This window comes from Aspergillus ochraceoroseus (genome assembly GCF_002846915.1).
Source record: "Aspergillus ochraceoroseus IBT 24754 chromosome Unknown P175scaffold_9, whole genome shotgun sequence".
In the NCBI taxonomy this organism is placed as follows: Eukaryota; Fungi; Ascomycota; class Eurotiomycetes; order Eurotiales; family Aspergillaceae; genus Aspergillus; species Aspergillus ochraceoroseus.
This window is the reverse complement of record NW_024468484.1, coordinates 704,932-726,906: the sequence shown is the minus strand read 5'-3', so window position 1 is coordinate 726,906 and position 21,975 is coordinate 704,932. Positions and strand designations below refer to the sequence as shown.

General features: G+C 47.2%; 8 protein-coding genes and 1 non-coding gene across 9 annotated transcripts; 3 read left to right on the top strand and 6 right to left on the bottom strand.

Annotated features, from left to right (window-relative positions):
• Nucleotides 1–817: 817 nt before the first annotated feature.
• P175DRAFT_0535609 (uncharacterized protein) lies at nt 818–3,105 on the top strand (the record flags this gene model as incomplete). Its single annotated transcript, XM_040900237.1, has 4 exons — nt 818–1,026; nt 1,080–1,404; nt 1,459–1,661; nt 1,809–3,105. 4 exons carry the CDS (start codon nt 818–820, stop codon nt 3,103–3,105), a joined length of 2,034 nt encoding a protein of 677 aa, XP_040749261.1.
• Nucleotides 3,106–3,379: 274 nt separating this feature from the next.
• On the bottom strand, nt 3,380–3,496 carry P175DRAFT_0t129. The gene has a single exon. It is a non-coding gene; the product is annotated as a tRNA-Met (tRNA).
• A 398-nt stretch (nt 3,497–3,894) lies between these two features.
• P175DRAFT_0526384 (malate dehydrogenase) lies at nt 3,895–5,782 on the bottom strand. The gene is made up of 6 exons (XM_040899466.1): nt 5,444–5,782; nt 5,220–5,337; nt 5,007–5,156; nt 4,852–4,946; nt 4,215–4,779; nt 3,895–4,157 (listed from the first exon to the last, which is right to left on the bottom strand). The coding sequence occupies exons 1-6, from the start codon at nt 5,504–5,506 to the stop codon at nt 4,129–4,131; spliced, it is 1,020 nt and encodes a 339-aa protein (XP_040749260.1). The 5' UTR covers nt 5,507–5,782; the 3' UTR covers nt 3,895–4,128.
• On the bottom strand, nt 5,773–7,305 carry P175DRAFT_0381755 (golgi SNAP receptor complex member 2 family protein). The gene is made up of 5 exons (XM_040892971.1): nt 7,297–7,305; nt 6,995–7,142; nt 6,824–6,923; nt 6,562–6,743; nt 5,773–6,480 (listed from the first exon to the last, which is right to left on the bottom strand). Exons 2-5 carry the CDS (start codon nt 6,995–6,997, stop codon nt 6,034–6,036), a joined length of 732 nt encoding a protein of 243 aa, XP_040749259.1. The 5' UTR covers nt 6,998–7,142; nt 7,297–7,305; the 3' UTR covers nt 5,773–6,033.
• A 1,151-nt stretch (nt 7,306–8,456) lies between these two features.
• P175DRAFT_0504619 (uncharacterized protein) lies at nt 8,457–9,562 on the bottom strand. Its single transcript, XM_040897914.1, has 5 exons — nt 9,482–9,562; nt 9,321–9,411; nt 9,247–9,248; nt 8,783–9,181; nt 8,457–8,711 (listed from the first exon to the last, which is right to left on the bottom strand). The coding sequence occupies exons 2-5, from the start codon at nt 9,369–9,371 to the stop codon at nt 8,678–8,680; spliced, it is 486 nt and encodes a 161-aa protein (XP_040749258.1). The 5' UTR covers nt 9,372–9,411; nt 9,482–9,562; the 3' UTR covers nt 8,457–8,677.
• A 279-nt stretch (nt 9,563–9,841) lies between these two features.
• On the bottom strand, nt 9,842–11,836 carry P175DRAFT_0466124 (putative pyruvate dehydrogenase complex, dihydrolipoamide acetyltransferase component). The gene is made up of 4 exons (XM_040894898.1): nt 11,591–11,836; nt 11,467–11,516; nt 11,177–11,400; nt 9,842–11,118 (listed from the first exon to the last, which is right to left on the bottom strand). Exons 1-4 carry the CDS (start codon nt 11,698–11,700, stop codon nt 10,048–10,050), a joined length of 1,455 nt encoding a protein of 484 aa, XP_040749257.1. The 5' UTR covers nt 11,701–11,836; the 3' UTR covers nt 9,842–10,047.
• A 239-nt stretch (nt 11,837–12,075) lies between these two features.
• On the top strand, nt 12,076–18,790 carry P175DRAFT_0560552 (Arf family guanine nucleotide exchange factor SEC7; the record flags this gene model as incomplete). The annotated part of the gene is made up of 6 exons (XM_040900988.1): nt 12,076–13,830; nt 13,881–14,065; nt 14,123–16,425; nt 16,480–16,846; nt 16,904–17,944; nt 18,004–18,790. The coding sequence occupies 6 exons, from the start codon at nt 12,076–12,078 to the stop codon at nt 18,332–18,334; spliced, it is 5,982 nt and encodes a 1,993-aa protein (XP_040749256.1). The 3' UTR covers nt 18,335–18,790.
• P175DRAFT_0486640 (bifunctional precorrin-2 dehydrogenase/sirohydrochlorin ferrochelatase MET8) lies at nt 18,489–19,694 on the bottom strand. The gene is made up of 3 exons (XM_040895639.1): nt 19,566–19,694; nt 18,999–19,480; nt 18,489–18,922 (listed from the first exon to the last, which is right to left on the bottom strand). Exons 1-3 carry the CDS (start codon nt 19,659–19,661, stop codon nt 18,784–18,786), a joined length of 717 nt encoding a protein of 238 aa, XP_040749255.1. The 5' UTR covers nt 19,662–19,694; the 3' UTR covers nt 18,489–18,783.
• A 293-nt stretch (nt 19,695–19,987) lies between these two features.
• P175DRAFT_0535602 (ribose phosphate diphosphokinase subunit PRS1) lies at nt 19,988–21,728 on the top strand (the record flags this gene model as incomplete). Its single annotated transcript, XM_040900236.1, has 5 exons — nt 19,988–20,246; nt 20,317–20,326; nt 20,380–20,500; nt 20,563–21,644; nt 21,698–21,728. The coding sequence occupies 5 exons, from the start codon at nt 19,988–19,990 to the stop codon at nt 21,726–21,728; spliced, it is 1,503 nt and encodes a 500-aa protein (XP_040749254.1).
• Between the last annotated feature and the right edge of the window lie 247 nt (nt 21,729–21,975).

Below are 21,975 nucleotides of genomic sequence, written 5' to 3'. Positions count from 1 at the left end.
TGGAGGAGGGAAATTGGCCCATATTAGTACTCTCCGAAGCGCCAGAGGTCAGGGTACGTTGCAGGCTGCTGGACCACGAAGGAAGCCACCAATCGGTGGCACCCATGGCTTATGAACTTCATAGTCATATAAGACACCTAAAATAGCACCAGCTTATTTTAGCCTAGTCATTATAAGTTTGCCTTGCAATTAAAGAGCAAGGTAGGTTGATGTGCATATGAGAACGAGCTGCCTATTGCTCAGCTTGCGTTGATTTTTTGGTATAGAATTTGCAACCTAGCCTCACGAGCAGGAATTAATGGCCAAGGGTGTTTTCGAACATATTCAGCCTCGTTGGAGATTTCTGCGGGCTAACCTACTGGTAGGCTGCTGTCCCTCTTTCCCGATATTCCTCAGCCTTTGGCGTGGGATTATCCGTCCCACTGTCTAGTATAGACGGACTTACCTGTACAAATCATATCACAGTATGGAAAGAGCCACCGAGAAATCCCAAGATCATCCAGGATTATTTCTCTTCGTAAAGCGGGGTCGGGCGCGTATGGGTGTTAGAAAGAGAGACAAAAGAGGGGCGAAGCACTTGACATACCCCAAAAGAATGACAATATGGCGTACTTGTGTGCGAACTACCTGAATCGCTACTACAGGCAAACTGCCAGATTCCTGTAGGTAAAATGAGGCTTGTTAGAGAGAAATGCACCAGGGACGGACATACGGAGTAGCTCTCTAATCGAGCTGAGCAAATCCTGGCCTGATTTCCAACCGTCATACAGTAGGTCCTGCTGGGATCTTCTTTCATATATCACTGGTAGAAATAGAAATGGCAGCCTGTACAAGTGATGAGCCTGGGACAAGCAACTGGCTTGTATCGAGCTTCAATGATGATCCTCAGGAAAAGGGGGCTGCGGATACCCTAAACCGAGGCCTGGCTGCAAAGATGGCTGTGGAGAGATACCGGGAGGAGGAACCTCTCTCCTTACGAGATCAATGGAACCTATTTCTCCAGGAGGCACATGAAATGGCCATAGAGTATGTGGTAATCCGCTTTACCCGAATATCAATAACAACTAACGATATTGTAGCTCGGTTCCTGACGACGAGGTGCTTCTATTAAAACAAAGCCAAAAGCTCTACGCTTCATGGAACAAATTCTGCAAGCAATTACCTGACGAGAAATCTCAAGAAATGACCAGCCAGATCCCCAGTCTTCGATACTTGTTTCAAACGATAGAAGCGGCATCGAAGACTTGGGACGAGGACAAGGACACAAAGAATTTTGGAAGGATAAAAAAGACATTTGCAAAACTGTGTGATAACATGAATGATCACAAAGCTTTACTCTCTATAATCCCTACCAATGACAAGTACGTAAGCTTATTGTCGGGTTCTTTGACTGCTATTGCCCAGGTCAGTATCCTCTTCGGGGTAATATTTGTGAAGATAAAGATTAACCCAACATAGGCCTCCATGAATCACCAAGAAATAGCAAATGGAGTTGCAAACAGCCTGGAGGAACTGAGTGAGGATATTGCTTACTGGTCTAGACTCGTGCAGGATAGCGGCAATCCCAAGAAGATATATCGCTATGTTCGAGAGCTCTATGTGGTTGTATTCGAGTTCTTGACCGAAATATTCAGCAAATGGTCTAAATCTTCCTGGAAAAGGTGAGGGTAAATCAATTCGCTTTATCACTCCCTGTATTAAAGCCCTTTGTCTGTTATTTTGGTTCTATGCAGTGCCATCTTAATAAAGAGCATGTCCCGCCCTTTAAATAGACCTACTGACCCTTGTTTTGTCTTTGGTTTGCATAGGTTTCTAACTAGCTTCGACGGAAACGCATTTGATAAATTATTCAACGAGAAGCGAACCCGAATGCGAGCAATCGAGCAAAGGATGCAGCGGTATATAGATTTGGATTTCAGAAAAGGCGTGAGTCAAAAATTAGGCGAAATCGAGGCTGGATTCCGAAAAATGTATCGCGATCAAGAAAACACAGTTGTGGATCAGCGGAACTTAATGATGGAGCTTGGAGCTGATGTCCAGCGGCTTCTCGACCAGCGCCTTGGTGGTCTTCCTATGGTCGGGCTTGCTGAAGTGAAAGATACTTCGCTACCAACTTCGACTTCGACATCGATGTTGGCCATCACAAACTCAGCAGTCCCACTATCGATGTCCGTAGTCAGTCCTGGTTCACGCATCCATAGCAAACACAACGAGGAACCCTCGGATATAGGGGAACGAGAACATAATGCGGGCCATCGCTACATCAAAAATGAGATTGTAAAACTGCTTAACCCGCTGGCAGATAAGTATGGGCAAGACATGAAGATAGTGACGGCCACTACATCCCAAGCCTCCCAGGCCATGATTAACATTCGGGTCAAAAACAACATCACCACCTGGATTAGGTCAAATGAAGACGAAAGTCTTTGGATTCAAGGCCCACATGATGTGTCATGTCCTAGTCTAAACACCTTGACCGCGGTGTGTCTGGTGGCACTCTGCAATCAACAGAAGATCCCGTCTGTATCATACTTCTGCGATCTGCGAATAGAGGAGTTCTCCAAAAGCAAAGTATTCGATCAGGAGCAAGAACTAATGGCCATGCTAAAATCATTGCTCGTCCAGATGGTTCTGGTGATGCCGGACGTTGTCGATAGCCGACTAGATTTCTCGCAGGCACGATTCGAAAAAGTTTTACTAGATTCAGTCTCTTTTGACGATATTCTTCAATTGCTCTGTGATTTGCGGTGCGTGAGCCCGCCTTATCTACACTGTGTTATCAGCGGCATTGAGGCTCTCGAGGATCGAGGTAACAGGGAGTACACGAAGACGTTACTCAGAATGCTTCATGGAATCACCAGCATGCACAGTAGCGTCGTTCCTTCAAGATCAGGTAGAGGATTCGAATTACTTGCCAAAGATACGGAGCATCCTCGACCGCGAACGACAAAGATATGTTTAACAACCAATGGCTATGTGGACACGCTTGCACAACTCGTGGGAGACGACCAACTGCGTAAGATCGAATACTCTCAAGAAGCAGGAGAGTCGCTTGATGATGAGAGTGTTTCTGTGATGCGGTATTGGCATGATCAGATAGATTAGGAACACAATTAATTGGTGTACTCGATTGCGTCCTTTTCTTACTCTGGATTGTTGTCTATTCCTATTTCAGCTGTCATACATACGTCAGAGCTTCCGAGGTCTTGACGGGCTGCCTGACGCAAGGCGTGTTTTGGCCTTCCTTGTTCGTAAGAAAGCTCCCATCCCTGTCCCGCCAGTTCCGAGCTATGTGCGGGAGGTAATTAATATCCACAATTTAATAAACAAAAAAGAAAGGAAAGGGCGAAGAAAAAGAAAGAAAAAGAAAAAAAGGAAATGCCCCCACCCAGGATCGAACTGGGGACCTCAAGATGTCACAAACAGTCAATCCTGTTATCAGGATTGTCATATCAAAGTATGAGACTTGCGTCATAACCAACTAGACCATAGAGGCGATGGAGATTTATTCGTCCTTAATTGCATTATAACCTTACCTGGTACAGAACCAGCAACCTACCGAGGAAATACCGCCAACCGCCAACTCCGTACAGTACAAAGTATAATTCCTCCTTTTGTGCTTAACGCTCCCGAAGTCTTCCTGTCTACTCCGTACAGAATATGGTACGTACTGTATGAAAAGGAAAGGCGCGGGACAAGTGGCTTCGGCTTTTGATCGGTCAACCCATCATCGGCCTTAGTACGGAATGGAGTGGCTGGAAATTACGAATTTGGGTAATGTGGAGCGCATCATTCCGGGTTCAGTTCGTCCCACTGGACGTAACCTTACAAGGTACGACTACTAAATCCGGCTTTTTCTAATTGCAAAGATTACGCATTGGACTCTCTTCTCATAAGTCGTAATTACGATTTGGATTCCATATTCGGTTGTAGGAAATACATGTCATCTCATCTCCCGATCACCGATTTCCCTTGAAGCCGTGGCTTCCACCATAATAGCTGCGCTCCTCCGATGTAGTAGTAGTCGATGTGAAATGGGAAGTGTATACGGGGGGTAAATAGGTCAATGACTAAGGACTGTTATACAGGGAGGAACACCGCCGCAAAGCTTTCACGTTTGAACTGCATTTAAGGGTTGGCCTTAACAAAGTCGACACCTAAAACAAAAATTAGTCAATGATTTAATGTTGACAGATCTACGCATATTAACATACCCTTCTTGATGTTCTTCTTGAGGTCGCCGAGGCAGGCCTCGAGGAGACCCTGCTCGTAGGTGTTGATCTCACCGACGGGGTGGATCTTCTCAACACCGTTGGGGCCGAGCTCGACCCTGGATGCGAAGAACTCGATGCCCTGGTCCTTGTACAGAGGGCTGTCGACGAAGGTGGGCTCAATGACACCCTTCTCACCCTGGGCAGCGCGGAGGAGGGACTCAGCGAAGCGAGCACCAGCCATGGCCATGGAGAGAGTGGCGGAACCAGCACCGTCCTTGGCCTTGACGACCTCGTCACCACCGAACTGGATGCGGTTGACCAGAGCGTCGCGAGTGGCACCCTCAATCTGGGGGTGGTTGGACTGGGAGAGCAGAGGAACGATGGTCACGCCAGAGTGTCCACCAACAACGGGAACAGCCTCGCCAGAGGGGTTGGTCTTCTGGACCTGGGAGATGAAGCGAGAGGCACGGACAACATCGAGGGTGGTGACACCGAAGAGGCGCTTGGGGTTATAGACACCAGCAGCCTTGAAAACCTCAGACACAATAGGGACGGTAGAGTTGACCTAAAGATAAAATTAGCTACGATCCCCTCTTTTTTTTTTTTTTTTTTTTTTGCGCGCAAGGTGGATCCATACGGGGTTGGAGATGACGAGGATGTTGGCCTCGGGGGAAGCCTCAGCGGCAGCCTTGGCAAGGTCGCGGACGATGGAGGCGTTGGTGTTAAAGAGGTCTATGAAGCGATCAGTTCCCATCTCAACATAGTGTCAACAAGTCGAAGATGCCACCATACCATCACGGGTCATGCCGGGCTTGCGGGGAACACCGGCAGGAATGAGGACGATCTCGGAGTCCTTGAGGGCAGCACGAAGGCCGGAGGGGGTAGGATCATAGCCAGTGACGGTGCTGTTAGTGTTGATGTGGCTGAGATCAGCAGCAACACCTATACAATTTTTTCGAATTAGTCCAGTTCGCCGCATATGAAGCGACTTCTATTGAGACATACCAGGGCCACCGCGGATATCGTAAAGAGCGAGCTCCGAGACACGGGGGTTGAGCTTCAGGAGAAGGGACAGAGGCTGTCCAATGCCACCAGCAGCACCAAGGACAGTGACCTTGGAAGCCTATGGATTGCGACAACAGAGGGTCAGTACACTGCTGAGGTTTGGGGAGAGAAACCTCCGAGGCATGAAGCCAGAAACGCAAAAGAGCTGGTGAAGGTGCACACACCTGGCTAGCAGAAGCCGAGAAGGCACGCTTCTGGAGGACACCGAAAGACTGACGAGCAAACATGATATCTGATGTATAGTAGACAGATAAATAATTCTATCTGAACGAGATAAAGAAGGGGACAAAGAACAAAAGACAATTGGGATGGACAGGAAGAAGACAAAAGGAAGAGAAGAGAGAAGAAAGAGAAAAGCCGTTTGTTGCCGGTGAGAAGGAAAAAGGGCTTGGGAGCGGTTAAATCGCTCCGTTTCCGATCTCCACGGCAGCCAACGGAACCTCACCTCACTTGGACCGGGTTATTACTCTTTTGCGTGTTTTAGGTACAACCTAGTTTTGTTTCTGGCAAAATGCATGGATGATTTTCTCACATATGAAATACTTTAATTTGGAATCTGGTATGGAAACTATACATACATCCTTCCATTTCTTGATGGGAACAAAAAGTAAAGGTGATATCATGGCCAAAGCAATCCAACTGAACGCCTGCGCTGGTAACCAACTCGAGCAATGTCAACAATACACAAGAGCAGAAGCAAATTGCTGCTAGTACAGATAATGAGTAACCCCTACGAAATAAAACTGCCCTAACGCTACCTCAAAAAGTGCAACACAGTCCAGCAGAAGAGAAAGAAGAGAATAACTCCACCCCAGAAAATCCACTTATCCTGCTTCGCTCGTCGTTCGACCTTCCGAATCGTCTCCCCGCTTACTCCTAGCGTGTTCGCAACACTATATAGGCGACGCTGTGTTCCTTTGAGTACTTCGCGCTGCTGTCCAAGATCCGCAAGTACGGCCCGACCGCGATCGATGAAATCATCGATCTGAGAATGCGTAGATCCTATGAAAGACTGCTCCCGAAGCGCATGCGTCTCTCGGTTATAATCTGCAGATGGACCTCCGAAGCCGGCCCCCGGCCGAGATGAAGAAGGCGCAAATGGGGAGGCATGCGAAGCTGAGGGTTGAGCATATGGGTTTTCGGGTGTAGATGTGTGGTGTGGACGTCGACCAAGAAGTTCGTTGCGATTCGTCACAGATTGCTATGTGCCAAAGAAACGGAATTGGTTAGATTGTCTGAGTGGGATGTAGAAAGGTTAGGAATGGGGGAGTATCAAGCTTACCGCGCTCTCTCTCTCCTTCCGTAGTTGATCAAAATGGTTTCGGTAGTCTTGAAGCTCTGCTCTGAAATTCTTGACTCTCTCAAACGCTTTTTCTTGCTTCTCCGGGATCAATTCTCGTTTAGATAGCGCAGAGTAGTCATCGATTGTGCGTGATAATGACGCTAGGGATGCTGCGATTTGACCTGCAGGGCATGTAAGTATCGTTCATGCCTGAAAGCCATGTACATATAATAAGAACTCGGTCATGAAGGTAGAGACACACCTTGCAGCGCTGCAGAGGATGTCGCCGGTGACTGTGAGAAGGTGTCCAAATCGCGGCGGATAGCCGAGGATTGCTTGAGAGCAGAGTTGAAAAGGGAATTCTATAGAAGGTACATTCAAATTTCCAGTCAGTTATACGTCAAATTTTTCTTTCCAAATAAGAACAACACACCATCTTTTGAGGAGCTAGGCGTGGTATTCCAAGGTTGGGGGGGTGTTTGAAGATGGATGTATATCACAAAGAACGATGCAGTGACTGCTAAAGAAACCGTGATTGAAAACTTTTGGCTGAGAAACTCATCCCAATAATTAATCGGCGTCTAGAGATCAGATCAGCGACGTGTTCGAAGTAGATGCTCGGCAAGTAGTATCCAACAGCGTCCAAATGATGCTAATTATAATGATAGGCCACACATGTCTCTTGCGGTGGCCACAATTCTGACATCGCCGACCGCCTTTATTTCCAGTACTCACCAAACAACTCCTATCGTGCAAGTCTTAATTCTCGGCCTCGAGTATCTTCTAGCTCATACCTGCCTGCTCCTTTTATTATTTGTGGGAGAAATTACCATCAGATTGAATGTATTCTACTTCATCATGCTTTGAAATCTCGAATGAGGGGGTCACAGAAGGATTTCACTCACGTCAAACCCACACTATATATTTGGCGTTGCTCATCGGCAAATACATATCTAAAGGACCTGATGGTAAACCTCAAAATGGGTTCCCATAATTATTATGGTATCATGTGCCGAAGAACGGGAACCAATCCTCCCAGGAGAGGGAGCAACGAAGGAAGCCAGAGTGTCCATGTGGAATAAACACTCTCGGGGTTTGCAGGGTCAGGTATTATACAGATCTGCTACGAGGACCAATACGTCCTTATCCCTGTGCTACTACCCGCAAACCTTAGGTAACTTCTGAAAGCAGAGGATACCACGGGAGGTAGTAGTATTTTACACCAACGGTAGATTCATCGAATATCCCTGCAATAAGATAAATTTCAAAAGAGCTCCGTGCTTTCACCTTTATCAATAACTAGCCTCAAATCCTCACTACGCTCGGCGGCTTGCATATTAGTATAATAGCTACTATATTAATGCAAGTATAGAAGTTAGAATTAAAATAGGTATTAAAGTAGATATTAAAGGAGGTATTAGCAGGTATTGAAGCAGGTATTGAAGCAGGTATTAACTAAAACCTATATAGATATTAAAGCAAATATTAGTAAATATTAAAGCAGGTATTAAAGCAGGCACTAAAGTAGGTATTAAAGCAAGTTCAAGTAGGCATTCAAGTAGGCATTCAAGTAGGCATTCAAGTAGGCATTTAAGTAGGCATTCAAGTAAGTATTAAAGCAAGTATTAGCAGGCATTCAAGTAAGCATTCAAGTAGGCATTCAAGTAGGTATTAGCATGGTAATATTAGCATGGTAATAGCTTATAAAAATAGATAATATAGGAATCTCTATAGCTAACAGGTTAACCAACATCCCCAGGTTCTATAGCATGGAAAAGATGGCCCTGCGGGCCATAGTTCTTCCGAACCGCCAGCGCGCGTAGAACTCAGCACGGTGTACGGGTCATACCACGGGTGTTTGAGGGGGACTTTCATATATTATTTAATGATATTGTGTCTAGTGCTGCAAATCAGGTACTAACACGGGACTATTCACTTGAAGGTTAAATATCATAGATTTCTGAAACATCTGGATGATTTGAGAGTTAATAAATGGCATCAAAAAAACTAGAAGTGCACCAAAGCGCCCAACACTATATATCCATACACTCCGACATCAAGGCAAAAGGATGTATGAAGTATCTGAAACAAAGATCGACTGGGACTATCCAGCGCCTTATTTAGGGGGATACTTGTTCTGGAGAAGCCATCTAAAGAAAACAGTGTCAGTAAGAATCTATCAATCTATCAGATCCTAAAATCAGAAACCGGAAAAGCTCACTTGCTGACAAAATAGTCGACTGCACCAAAGGCACCGACAGCTCCTGTCCAAAGACCAACAACCTGCCACGACAGCTGGCCCTCGACGTGCTTTCTGTACGCACCAAACCCAAGCCCTGCACCTACAAGCGCCAGGAGAGCAGCATTTCCAACAAAAACGGGGTTGCCCTTGTTGCGACTCACGCTCGAGGTGGCCTTCGACTTCGGCTTCTGCTTCTTCACCCGGGCTTTTTGGGCCTCTGCTTCCTCTCTTTCTATACGTTCAGCCTGAGTAGTAGTTTTGACTTCCTGTTCCCGGAAATTGGAGTCCACTGCTGTAACGTGCGGAGAGTCAACGTCAATCAGGGAGGCGGTACTTTCGGACTCGTCCTTGTAGACTCGGTCGACTTGGGGGGCGCGGCTGTAGTGGACCCAGTTCGTTAGCAAGAAGGATAAGAGAAATAGTAGCTCTAGGGTTTGACTTACGCCTGTGGTTCGAGTTAGCAGGTTCTCAGCGGGTTCTGGAAGCTTTTTATTACGAAGGGGGTGCAAAAGCGTACCTCATCCGGAGATTGCTTGGGCCCTTTTGCAGCGGCTTCAGCGTAAGACATGTTGTAGATTTCCGAGGAGGATCAGGTCTGCGTCAAATAACTAGATTGTAGATTTCATCAGTAAACAAAGTTCGTGAACTGCCTCAAGGATGACATGCCGGGACACTTACAGAATCAGAGGAGATATGGACAGTTAAACCAGGGTGCACGAAATTCAAGTTATACCGAGGAGAACAGAACATCCAGAGAAGGTTTTTGGAAACGGTGTCATGTGCATTTATACAAAAAGCTACCTTACATTCCAACTTGAAAGTTGGCACGACAGTGATGTCATTGATCAGTAGATAGTGGAGTTAGCACATATTGCCAAGGCTCGCGACCAGAAAAGAAGGCTTGAAGACATTTTCAGTATACTACCTGGTAGGCACTACAGGTACTGACGTTCGCTTAAAGTACCCTCGCCCGCATGTGGTCCTAGGTAATGGCTTTGGTGTAGGGTTGGGTCGGACTACTACCTCAAAAGCAGCGTAGCTCACTCTCTACGCATGAACAAGGATTATCGCATTTCTAAAACACAAGAAAGGGCTGGAATTTATAAAGCTGTACTTAAGGGCCGGATTGGCCAAATAATGATTCGGGGGGTTTTTAATACATAATAAGACAAAGCCAGTTTGGATATCCGTGTCGGTACGCTGGCGCACCCATTTATTCGGGATTCAAATCAGGAATTGCACATTTAGAGAAGGAGTTCCAGAGGGTTCTCAATAACCTTCTTGAGCTCCTTAATCCACTCAGCACCAACAGCACCATCAACAACCTTGTGATCGAAGCTACCAGTCACAACAATCTGGTCATCCCACTCCACAGAAGTGCCTTCTTCAGTCTCGACAGGAACAGCAACCTTGCGGGTAGTACCAACAGCCAGAATACCAGCTTGAGGGGGGTTGATAACAGCAGTGAATCGCTCAACAGCAGGGTTCATGCCCATGTTGCTGATAGTGAAGGTACCACCCTGGTACTCCTCAGGCTTGAGCTTGTTGTCGCGAGCACGCTTGCCGAGATCCTTGATCTGGTTAGAGATGCTAGACAGACCAAGACCCTGAACATTCTTCACAACAGGGGTAATGAGCCCGGAAGGAGTAGCGACAGCAACACTGATATCAACAGCCTTATGCTGACGGATAACAACCTGGCCACCCTCCTCGCGCCAGCTAGAGTTGACCGCAGGAACCTTCATGAGGGCCGCAGCACATGCCTTGACAAGGAAGTCATTAACGGAAAGCTTGTACTGGCCGTCAGAGGAGGCGTTGAGGGCCTGGCGGAGTTTCAGGAGCTTGGTGACAGATAGAGTGGTGGAGACGAAGAAATGAGGGTTTTCCCTCATGGACTGTTGAAGGCGGCTGGCAATGGTCTTGCGCATCGATGTGAGAGGAATGTCTTCGAAAGCGGGTTCGGCGGCGGCAGACGTGCTAGGCTTGTACTTTTCAACATCCTCCTTGGTGATCTGGCCACCCCGTCCAGTACCCTTAATAGCCTTGATTGGCACACCCTTCTCGAGAGCCAAAGCCTTAGCGGCAGGGCTGACAGACGGCTCGCGGTCAAGACTAGGCTGGAGCTTCTCGCCAGAAGTGTCGGGCTCGTAAGCCGCAAGCTCGGAAGCAGGTGTTGAAGGCGCAGCAGGAGTTTCCTTAGGAGCCTCCTTGCTTTCCTGTGCGGCAGCAGCAGCGGCTTCCTCGCCAGCATCCGCCAGGCTGAACGATTCGAATGCGGAAACATCAGTACCTTCTTCAACCAAAACAGCGATAGGCTGGAATTGCGTGGTCAGCATATATAATTTAGCCGGATTGGATCCAAAAAACACTCACAGCGCCAACAGACACATCTTTTTCGCCAGTCTCCTTCAGAACCTTAGCCAGGACACCCTCGTCCTGGAATTCGAAATCCATTTGCGCCTTATCGGTTTCAATTTCGACCAGGACATCACCAGGTTGCAGAGCGTCACCGGCCTTCTTCTGCCAGGCTCCGATGTTTCCAGCAGACATAGTTGGCGACAAAGCGGGCATACTGATGATAGTGTGAGGAGGGAAAGCTGTGTTTCAATCTGTCAAAAACGGTTGAACATTTTTATGTAGGGAGAAAACAGGCAAATGCGTACTCTTGGAAGCATAGTAGCGAGAGAGCGCAGAGAGCGCGGGCAATTGAGGTCTGTAACATCGAAAGCCAGCATTAATATCCATGTATCCAAGGGAAAGGGGCCAGAAAAATGCAAGAACACGTACTGAATTGTGGCCGTCAAGCGGTAGGCGGCCTGCGGTCGCCTCAACGAGGAGACGCCTTTTGAGAGAAACATAGCGCTGGGAGTGCGCATCCTAACAGCAGAGGCAACCATAGCGCCTAGATGCTGTGGTTATTATACAATGGAGGGGAGAGGGATACAAATTAGGATGAAGAATGACGGGTGGAAGAACAAGTTTGTCGGAAACAAGTTGAGAGAACTTGCAGCTTCTTGGAACTTTTCCGTTGAGCTTTCCCGGTGAGCGATCGGAGCGCACTGGCCGATGACTTGTTATGTAAGCATGCCATTGCGGGTTAGGCGTTAACGGGTGTCCGTATAATATCTCCGGGAAAGACACGCATCAAGTTACCATGAGCTCATGAAAACATTCCTCTGCATACGTCTGTTTTCTACGTTAGTTTTTCCATTGATTTCCATGTGGACCTTCCGCCTGCTTGGGTCTGGAAACTCCACACGGAGTCTCTCATAATGGCCGAAATCGAGAATGGCTCTGCAGCTGAGCCAACCCAAACATCTATGCCGCAGGCAGACAACAAGGAGAATGGGGTGAATGTATCTACAAACCCACAGACTCCGGAAGATGTTGTGGAGTCGAAACCAACTTTACCAAATGAATCAGAACGTCAAAGAATCGAGATAGAAGATCCGGAAGTGGACACCATGCCGCCAGATCAATTGGAATCCGATGAAACAACCTTGTCCCCAAACCAACCCTCCGCGTCCCCCAAGGATACCTCTCAGCCGCGGGAATCCACGAACGAGCCGGACCATGAATCAAATCCAAAGGACGACCAAACAGACGGGTTACGCGAAGCTAAAGAATCAGGTATAGGCGACAACTCTCCGAACGAAGGTTCCAGTGAGCCCCCGATGATACCTCAAGATGAGATTGCCCAGGATATGCGGATGCGCTCGGACTCGAGATCAACCACCGCCACTTTCGCGACTCATCGATCATCAACTGTTAGCTCAACGGTTTTCATTGTTACAGCTCTCGATACAATTGGTGCGTCCAAGGAAGCAAGAAGGAGTAAGGAGCTGGAGGATACTGTGAAGAGTGCGCTGGCAAATGTCAAACACTCAGACCGTCAACCAATTGATCCGGAGGTTATTTTCCGCCCTCTCCAACTGGCAACCCGGACTTTCAGCATCCCGCTGCAAGTAACAGCTCTGGATTGTATCGGTAAACTGATCACATATTCGTACTTTGCCTTCCCATCAACCCGAGAAGTCAAGGCGTCGGACTCGGACACCCCTTCAGAACAGCCACCTCTTATAGAGCGGGCCATCGACGCGATTTGCGACTGCTTTGAAAATGAAGCTACTCCGGTTGAAATCCAGCAACAAATTATCAAGTCCCTCCTTGCAGCGGTCTTGAACGACAAGATCGTGGTTCATGGTGCAGGACTTTTGAAGGCTGTCCGACAAATATACAACATTTTCATATACTCCAAGTCGAGTCAGAACCAGCAGATTGCTCAAGGGTCTTTGACCCAAATGGTCAGCACAGTTTTTGATAGAGTTCGTGTTCGACTTGATCTGAAAGAGCTGCGCCTGCGGGAGGGCGACAAGGCGCAGGCTAGCTCTTCGGACATCGCAACGCTTGAGGCACCAGATACCTCCCAGACGAACGACGATGACCATGCTTCCGATGCTGCTTCGGTAGCGCCGGATCAAAATGAGCCAAAGGAGCCAATTGAGAAGCTTACGCTTCAGAGTTTTGAATCCAATAAAGAGGTGACCACCCTTAATGACAACGCTCCTACAATGGTTACCCGTGCGAAGATCAGTCAAAAGCAAGCACAATCATCTTCTGGGGCGTCAGAAGAGAAAGATGATAGTGACGCTACCGGAGACGATGATGAAGATGAGATTTACATCAAAGATGCCTTCTTAGTCTTCAGAGCCCTCTGCAAATTGAGTCACAAAATTCTCAGCCACGAGCAGCAGCAAGATCTGAAGTCTCAGAATATGAGGTCGAAGCTACTGTCCCTGCATCTGATTCACTACCTCGTTAATAACCATGTCACCGTCTTCACCTCGCCACTTCTTACAATTAAGAACAGCTCTAGTAGTTTGGACGCAATGACTCTCTTACACGCTATTAGACCACATCTCTGTTTAAGTTTGAGTCGAAATGGTTCTAGCTCAGTCCCTAGAGTGTTCGAGGTTTGCTGTGAAATATTCTGGCTCATGTTGAAGCACATGCGAGTCATGTTGAAGGTTGGTAACTTCTCGACGCTGCTCATGAGATGGAATCTAACTCGAAACAGAAAGAGTTGGAAGTGTTCTTGAAGGAAATATATTTGGCTATCCTGGAGAAACGAACTTCCCCTGCCTTTCAGAAACAGTATTTTATGGAGATATTGGAGAGGCTAGCAGACGATCCGCGCGCCTTAGTTGAGATGTATCTCAATTATGATTGTGACCGAACGGCATTGGAGAATATTTTCCAAAAGTTTGTTTCCACCCCATCATCCCTTACTGGACCATCATACTAACTCGATTACTATAGTATGATCGAACAGTTATCACGATATGCTAGTGCACCAGCACCCGTGAATCCTGTACAACAGCAACAGTATCAGGAACACCATGTGAAGGCTTCAAGCGTGGGAAACGAATGGCATCAATGTGGCACTCTTCCGCCGTCCCTAAATACTGCCAACATAGCCAGTAACCCGCAGCCAGCTACACAAAGTGTCCCTCCTGAGTATATTTTGAAGAACCTTGCTGTTGAGTGCTTGGTTGAAATCCTGAAATCGTTAGACAATTGGGCCTCCCAGCGTCTTATTGACCAACCAGCTGTCCCATCTCTGTCGCAAAAATCGATTGATAACTCCAGAGAGTCTCTAGACACCAGCACGCCTACGTTTCTAGCTTCACCAAGAGTTGAAGGTGCTGATGGTAGCACCGGCCGCTCCACACCGGTTCCAGAGGATGATCCAAGCCAAATAGAGAAGGTCAAGCAGCGGAAGATTGCCCTCACAAATGCAACCCAGCAGTTCAACTTCAAGCCTAAGAGAGGAATTAAGGTTTTTATTGAGGAGGGATTTATTCGCTCAGATTCCCCCGACGACATCGCATCTTTCTTACTTCGCAATGAGCGGCTAGATAAATCCATGATAGGGGAGTATCTTGGAGAAGGCGAACCCAAAAACATCGCTATCATGCACGCTTTTGTTGATATGATGGACTTCTCCAAGCGACGCTTTGTGGATGCTCTCCGCTTGTTCCTTCAACACTTCCGACTACCAGGCGAAGGCCAGAAAATTGATCGATTTATGCTCAAATTTGCAGAGCGCTATGTTACTCAGAACCCAAATGCCTTCGCCAATGCCGATACCGCCTATGTTCTGGCGTACTCTGTTATCATGCTGAATACTGATCAACATAGTGCTAAGATCAGGGGCCGCCGTATGACCAAAGAAGATTTCATCAAGAATAACCGTGGTATCAATGATAACCAAGATCTCCCCGACGAGTATCTCATCGCAATTTTTGAGGAGATCGCGAGCAATGAGATTGTGCTAGACACTGAAAGAGAGCACGCAGCAAACCTTGGCATCCCCACTACATCCACACCCACCAACCTAGCATCTAGAGCTGGACAGGTTTTTGCAACGGTTGGGCGGGATATCCAGGGCGAAAAGTACGCGCAAGCATCAGAGGAAATGGCAAACAAGACTGAGCAGCTTTACCGAAGCTTAATTCGAGCTCAACGCAAAACTGCAGTCAAGGAAGCACTCTCCCGATTCATCCCTGCAACTTCCGTTCAGCATGTTGGGTCCATGTTTAACGTCACCTGGATGTCTTTCCTTTCCGGCCTTTCCGCCCCAATGCAGGATACACAGAACTTGAAAACAATCAAACTTTGCATGGAAGGCATGAAGCTCGCGATCCGTATTAGTTGCGCTTTTGATTTGGAAACCCCGAGGGTTGCCTTTGTGACTGCCTTGGCGAAGTTTACAAATCTGGGTAATATCAGAGAGATGGTCGCCAAGAATGTTGAGGCCTTGAAGGTTTTGCTTGATGTGGCGCTTTCGGAAGGAAATCATCTGAAGAGCTCATGGAGAGAAATTCTTACCTGTGTCAGTCAGCTAGACAGGCTTCAACTGCTTAGCGATGGAGTAGACGAAGGCTCTCTACCAGACGTTTCGCGAGCCCGCATTGTACCTCAACCAACGTCTGATGGAGCCCGGAGGTCAATGCAAGCATCAAGGCGCTCTCGTCCTAGATCCATCAACGGGCCGACAACTTTCCGAGCAGAAATCGCAATGGAGAGCCGGTCAGCTGAAATGATCAGGGGTGTAGACCGAATATTTACTAACACTGCTAACTTGTCACATGAAGCCATAATTGACTTCGTTCGAGCCCTCAGCGAAGTGAGCTGGCAGGAAATCCAGTCATCCGGGCAAACTGATTCCCCTCGCACATACAGCTTGCAAAAGTTAGTGGAAATCAGTTATTACAACATGACAAGAGTAAGAATTGAATGGTCTAAAATTTGGGAAGTGCTCGGGCAACATTTCAATCAAGTTGGGTGTCACTCGAATACAACAGTGGTTTTCTTCACCCTAGATTCGCTTCGCCAACTTTCCATGCGCTTCATGGAGATTGAAGAATTGCCAGGCTTCAAATTCCAAAAGGATTTTTTGAAACCATTCGAGCATGTAATGGCCAACAGTAATGCTGTCACCGTGAAGGACATGATTCTTCGCTGTCTCATACAGATGATCCAGGCCCGTGGGGATAATATTCGATCCGGTTGGAAGACAATGTTCGGGGTATTTACTTGCGCAGCCCAAGAGCCTTACGGTAAACACAAGCAACCTCATTTATAACAACAAAGTAAACTAACATGGTTTACAGAGGGAATCGTCAACATGGCTTTTGAACATGTAACTCAGACATACAACACTCGCTTTGGTGTTGTGATAACACAAGGAGCCTTCCCTGACCTTGTTGTGTGCCTCACAGAGTTCTCAAAGAATGTGAGGTTCCAGAAGAAGTCTCTACAGGCCATTGAGCTTTTGAAATCAACTGTTTCAAAGATGCTCAAGACGCCGGAATGCCCGCTATCCCACCGCGGTACATCACCAGAAGGCTTCCACGATGACGCCACAAATCTCACACAACAGCTGACTCGACAGTCCAAAGAAGAGCAGTTCTGGTACCCTATCTTGATCGCATTCCAGGATATTCTAATGACAGGCGATGACCTTGAAGCTCGATCGCGGTAAGCTTTATTTTGCTTATATTGTTCTTCCGAAATGGCGCTAATTTGAATTATTAGGGCATTAACTTACCTTTTTGACACTCTGATCCGATATGGTGGCGGTTTCCCTCAGGAGTTTTGGGATGTACTCTGGAGACAACTTCTTTATCCCATTTTTGTTGTGTTACAATCCAAGTCGGAAATGTCCAAGGTTCCAAATCACGAGGAGCTGTCTGTTTGGCTTTCAACTACGATGATCCAGGCCTTGAGGAACATGATCACACTTTTTACGCATTATTTCGACGCCCTTGAATATATGCTTCAGCGTGTCCTCGAGCTTCTCATATTGTGTATCTGTCAGGAAAATGACACGATTGCACGAATTGGCAGCAATTGTTTGCAGCAATTGATCCTCCAGAACGTTGAAAAATTCCAGCGAGACCATTGGACAAAGATCGTTAATGCATTTGTCGAGCTCTTTACCAAAACTACTGCTTATGAATTATTCACAGCTGCAGCCTCTATATCTTCAAAGCCAGCAAGTGTGCAACACTCAACGAATGACCAGTCAACAGACAATCAGGATGGAGCCCTAGACGCGATTGAGCCAGTATCTAACGAGGAATCCCTTGCTGAGGTCTCGAAGGCCAATGGAATGACACCCGAACAGGAGGAGGGTGACATGCCTGCGGCATCAAGTGCCGAGCTAGAAGATTACAGGCCGCAAACCGATGTGCAGCAACAACCGGCCGCTGTGACAGCAGCGCGACGTCGTTATTTCAACCGTATCATAACGAACTGCGTGCTTCAATTACTCATGATTGAGACTGTTCATGAATTATTTTCAAACGAAAAAGTCTACGCACAAATTCCCAGCCCTGAACTTCTACGATTGATGGGCCTTCTCAAAAAGAGTTATCAATTTGCAAAGAAATTTAACGAGGACAAAGATTTGCGAATGCAGCTCTGGCGCCAGGGATTCATGAAATCGCCCCCCAATCTCCTGAAGCAAGAAAGCGGAAGTGCTGCAACATACGTGCACATTCTGTTCCGGATGTATCATGATGAAAGAGACGAAAGGAAGAGCAGTCGTTCCGAGACAGAAACCGCATTGATCCCGTAAGTACTCAAATCCCACCTTTTGCTTTCCCCCCCTTCTAATGTAATTACTATTCTAGACTCTGTGCAGACATTATCCGTGGATTTGTTCGCCTTGATGAAGATTCACAGCACCGGAACATCGTTGCCTGGCGCCCTGTTGTCGTGGATGTCATGGAAGGCTACACGAACTTCCCGCCCGATGACTTCGACAAGCATATCGAGGTATTCTATCCACTCGCTGTTGATTTGCTTGGTCGTGATTTGAATCCCGAAATCCGTATTGCCCTCCAGTCCTTATTTCAGCGCATAGGGGAGCTTAGATTGGGTGTCCCTGCACGGCCTCTTCCAAGCCCAAGGAACTCTGTTTCAGAACAGTCCACACGCAAGCACAGTACCGGGCGGCGTTAATCACCTTTGTATTGCATACTCACTTTACATGTTTACATGGTTTATCTTCGTACTTTTGATTTCTTTGGTTTTTTTTTTTTTTTTCTTTCTTTTCATCTTTGGATATCCTTGCCTCTTCGCCTACGAAGGCTTTTTTCCGTCTCGCTTTGTAAGGATATTGAATGTAGAATTAGCCGATCTGGAATGTTGTCTTTTCTGTTTTGAACCCTTGAATTCCCCGATGCGAGCTGGGCTTTATATATGAATGTATTGTACAAAATATCAGAGCTCGGAAAGTTTTCAGTGTTACCAGCCGTCCCAATCAAAACTTCGATACATACATACCCAGGAACCGGCGGTCTATTGATGGTATCAAACAATAAGAAATATTTAAGAATTCACACAGATAGTAAAGGAACTCATCTGCGATCCCATCACAACAATCATTTGAATTTTTTTTTTCACTCTCACTAAGCGGGCATATTAGATCGAACCTCACCGAAACTTGGGATCTTGCCAGATTCGTAATGAGCAAGTAGTCCTATCATATCTCGTTCATCCATTTGGACCAGATCTTCCAAACTCCACGACTCGCAAACCCCAGACATCCTAGAGCAACCCAAGACAATTAGTTCAAGCAACATGGGAAGGAATAGAGAAAGAAGAGGATGAAAGTAAAACCCACCACTTCATCCGCTTCGGACCTTCATGTGGACTAGGCGCAACCTCCCTCAGCTTCTTCCGCAGCCTCCCAACATTTTCAATCGCAGCACCCGTATTGTTCGGTAGGGTCTCTGCAATCTTCTTCCGCACAATACTCGCCAGCTTCGGCCCGTTCCCGTTCGTGCTCACCATAATCTGTAACGGGCCATCACGATGCACACTGCCGAAGTAAAAGTCACATTCGGGAGGGACATCCGCAATATTAGCTGGAATTCGTTTCTCCTTACAGAGTTTCCAGATCTGGGTTGAGGCTTCCGGGTCATCGATAGCACAGAGTACCATGTCCGCTCCGTCTAAGTCTGTGGGCTCAAAGGGTCGAGCAATGTGAATGACTTGGCCTTGGGAAACTCGATAGGCCACTTCTTCATTGAGTCCTGAAGCTGGACATACAACAGTTACTTTGGCATCAGCATTGAGGGCATGAAGAATGCGGCCGGCAGCAACCTAGTCAGTAACTATTAGTGACCTGTAGCGTAAATATATCGGTATGTATATATATCTTTAGCCTGCGGGGGCGAGTAGATCGTACCTCTCCACCGCCTACTACGAGGATATTCTTGCTCTTTGCTTGCCAGGCAAGGATTAATGAGCCTCCTCCTTGAACGTCTGGGAATTTAGATGACATCTCTGCGCAGATTGGAGAGCTGGAAAATCGACGTGACTCTCTATGGTGGGGGTTCGGTGGTTAAGTAATCGCAAGTCCGCGAGAACCCTCAGTACGGCAAACCATAGATGCCTAAAGCGTTCTGCCATTTCTTCTTCTTCTTTTTTTTCTTCTCCAGCTCCGATCCTTTTCTTTTCCTTCCTTCCCTCCCATCGATTTCGCTCCCCTACTTTCTCTCGAGCCTTTCTTCTCCTAACTACTTGAGATGAATTACTCATTTCTTCTTTGACCAATTTCTGTCCCTATAGCTAATGCCTACGTTCTTTTAATTCACAGCACAATCAAGAATGCGGGGAGTGCAGATTTTCTCTGGGACATCCCACCCCCTCTTGACCGAAACCGTCTGCCAACGGTTAGGTACTCTGCCTGCGAAGGCAAACCTGGGGAAGTTCAGCAATGGGGAAACCAGTGTAAATATTGGGGTCTCCGTGCGAAACCAGGATGTCTACGTTATCCAGAGCGGCAGTAAAAAGATCAACGACAGCGTCATGGAGTTGCTGATCATGATTTCGGCTTGCAAGGGTGGATCTGCAAAATCTATTACAGGTATGTTGGGGTTGACACTATGAGACTATCTAGATTAGTACCAGCACTAACATCTTCCTTTTCTTTGCAGCGGTCATGCCGTATGGATCCTATTCAGCCTGAATGGTACACACTTAATGCTGACACAAACGAGGTACTTCCCATACTCCCGCCAATCCAAAAAGAAGAGCCATCGTGGAGCCATTACGGCCCGTATGCTGGCAAATCTCCTGACAGTTGCCGGGGTGGACCATGTGATTACTTTAGATTTACATGTGAGTCCTTTGTTGCATTGGACCTGGCGTTATACCCTGGCTTGGATAGAGTTCTTATCAAGGTCATTGAGCAGGCATCCCAAATGCAGGGCTTCTTCGGTAAACCGGTTGACAACCTCTTTGCCGAACCCTTCATCGCACGCTGGATTCGTATGAATGTCCCAGGATGGCGTGAAGCCGTCGTGGTCAGCAAAAATGCTGGAGGAACCAAACGTGTTACTTCATTGGCGGACACATTGAAGCTCAACTTTGGTATTGTCACAACCGACAGGAGGCGTCCAAAACTAGGTGCCACCTTGGCAGACAGTACTGTGTTCTTTGACTCTCTCGACCAAGATGTTACACCGCTGCCTAAAGACCAAGATCCCTTCGTTGTCCACACGCATAGTACCAGGGGGGATGACTTTCAAGCTGGAGAATTGCAAAGCGAGTCAACTGAGCAAAGGGAACTGTTTGCACCGCCCCCTTACTTGCTTCCTGAAATGTCTGGTGCCCGACGACCTTCTGAGTTGGAGGCCGCACATGAGTATACCGATGTTCGGGTACGAGAAGTCATTACCGGGCGCCTTGTACAGGGCCACCTTGTTGATGACGATTATCCCCCCTCTGGTCCCACCTCCTTCCCTGCCTCTAGGAATGTAACCCCAGGGCCCTTCCTCAACCGGGATAGCAGCGATGCTGCACCAGATCCAATGAGCGAGTCTATCTTCTCGAACACATCGTCCCTTGCTGGAGACCATGCCCTTGGTGGCTCCTTTGATGCTGCCGAATCTTCCGACGAAGAAGAAGGAAGCACCGGGCGATGCGCCGAGCAAGAAAAGACCATCACACTTGTCGGAGACGTCCGGGACAGGACCGTCTTCATTGTTGATGATATGATTGACAAGTGTGGATCGTGGATCGCTGCTGCCGAAACTGTAGTAAAGAGGGGCGGTGCAAAGAAAGTCTATTGCATTGCTACTCATGGGCTCTTTGGGGATGAATCCCTCGAGCAAATGGAGGCATGCGAGTCCATCGACTATATCGTTGTAACTAATACTTTCCCAATTTCCCCGCTAGTGATGAAGAAGTCCAAGAAGCTGGTGGTGATCGACATCTCGACCCTCTTAGCAGAGAGCATCAGGCGCCACCACTATGGTGAAAGGTTAGTCATCTCACTTCCTCTTATTTCAATGGTAAATACTGACTTTCTTCTAGTGTATCAGCACTTTTCCATCTTAATGACTGATTTTCATCAGTCATGGGACTTGGTCCCACATCCAATATCCTTATCCTTTGACTCACCTTTATGGCGGCTTGATGAAGCGTTGATGATACCTAGCCAATTTGTACATTGGTAAGATGATGATGAAAGACAGTAATGACAAGAAAACTTATTATGATCTCCTATTTTCCGCATAGAGAGTTTGCAAATTTTTCTTCCTCGAATTTCGCAGGGCGTGGTGTTTTCATGATATTTCTTACCTCTTTCGTTC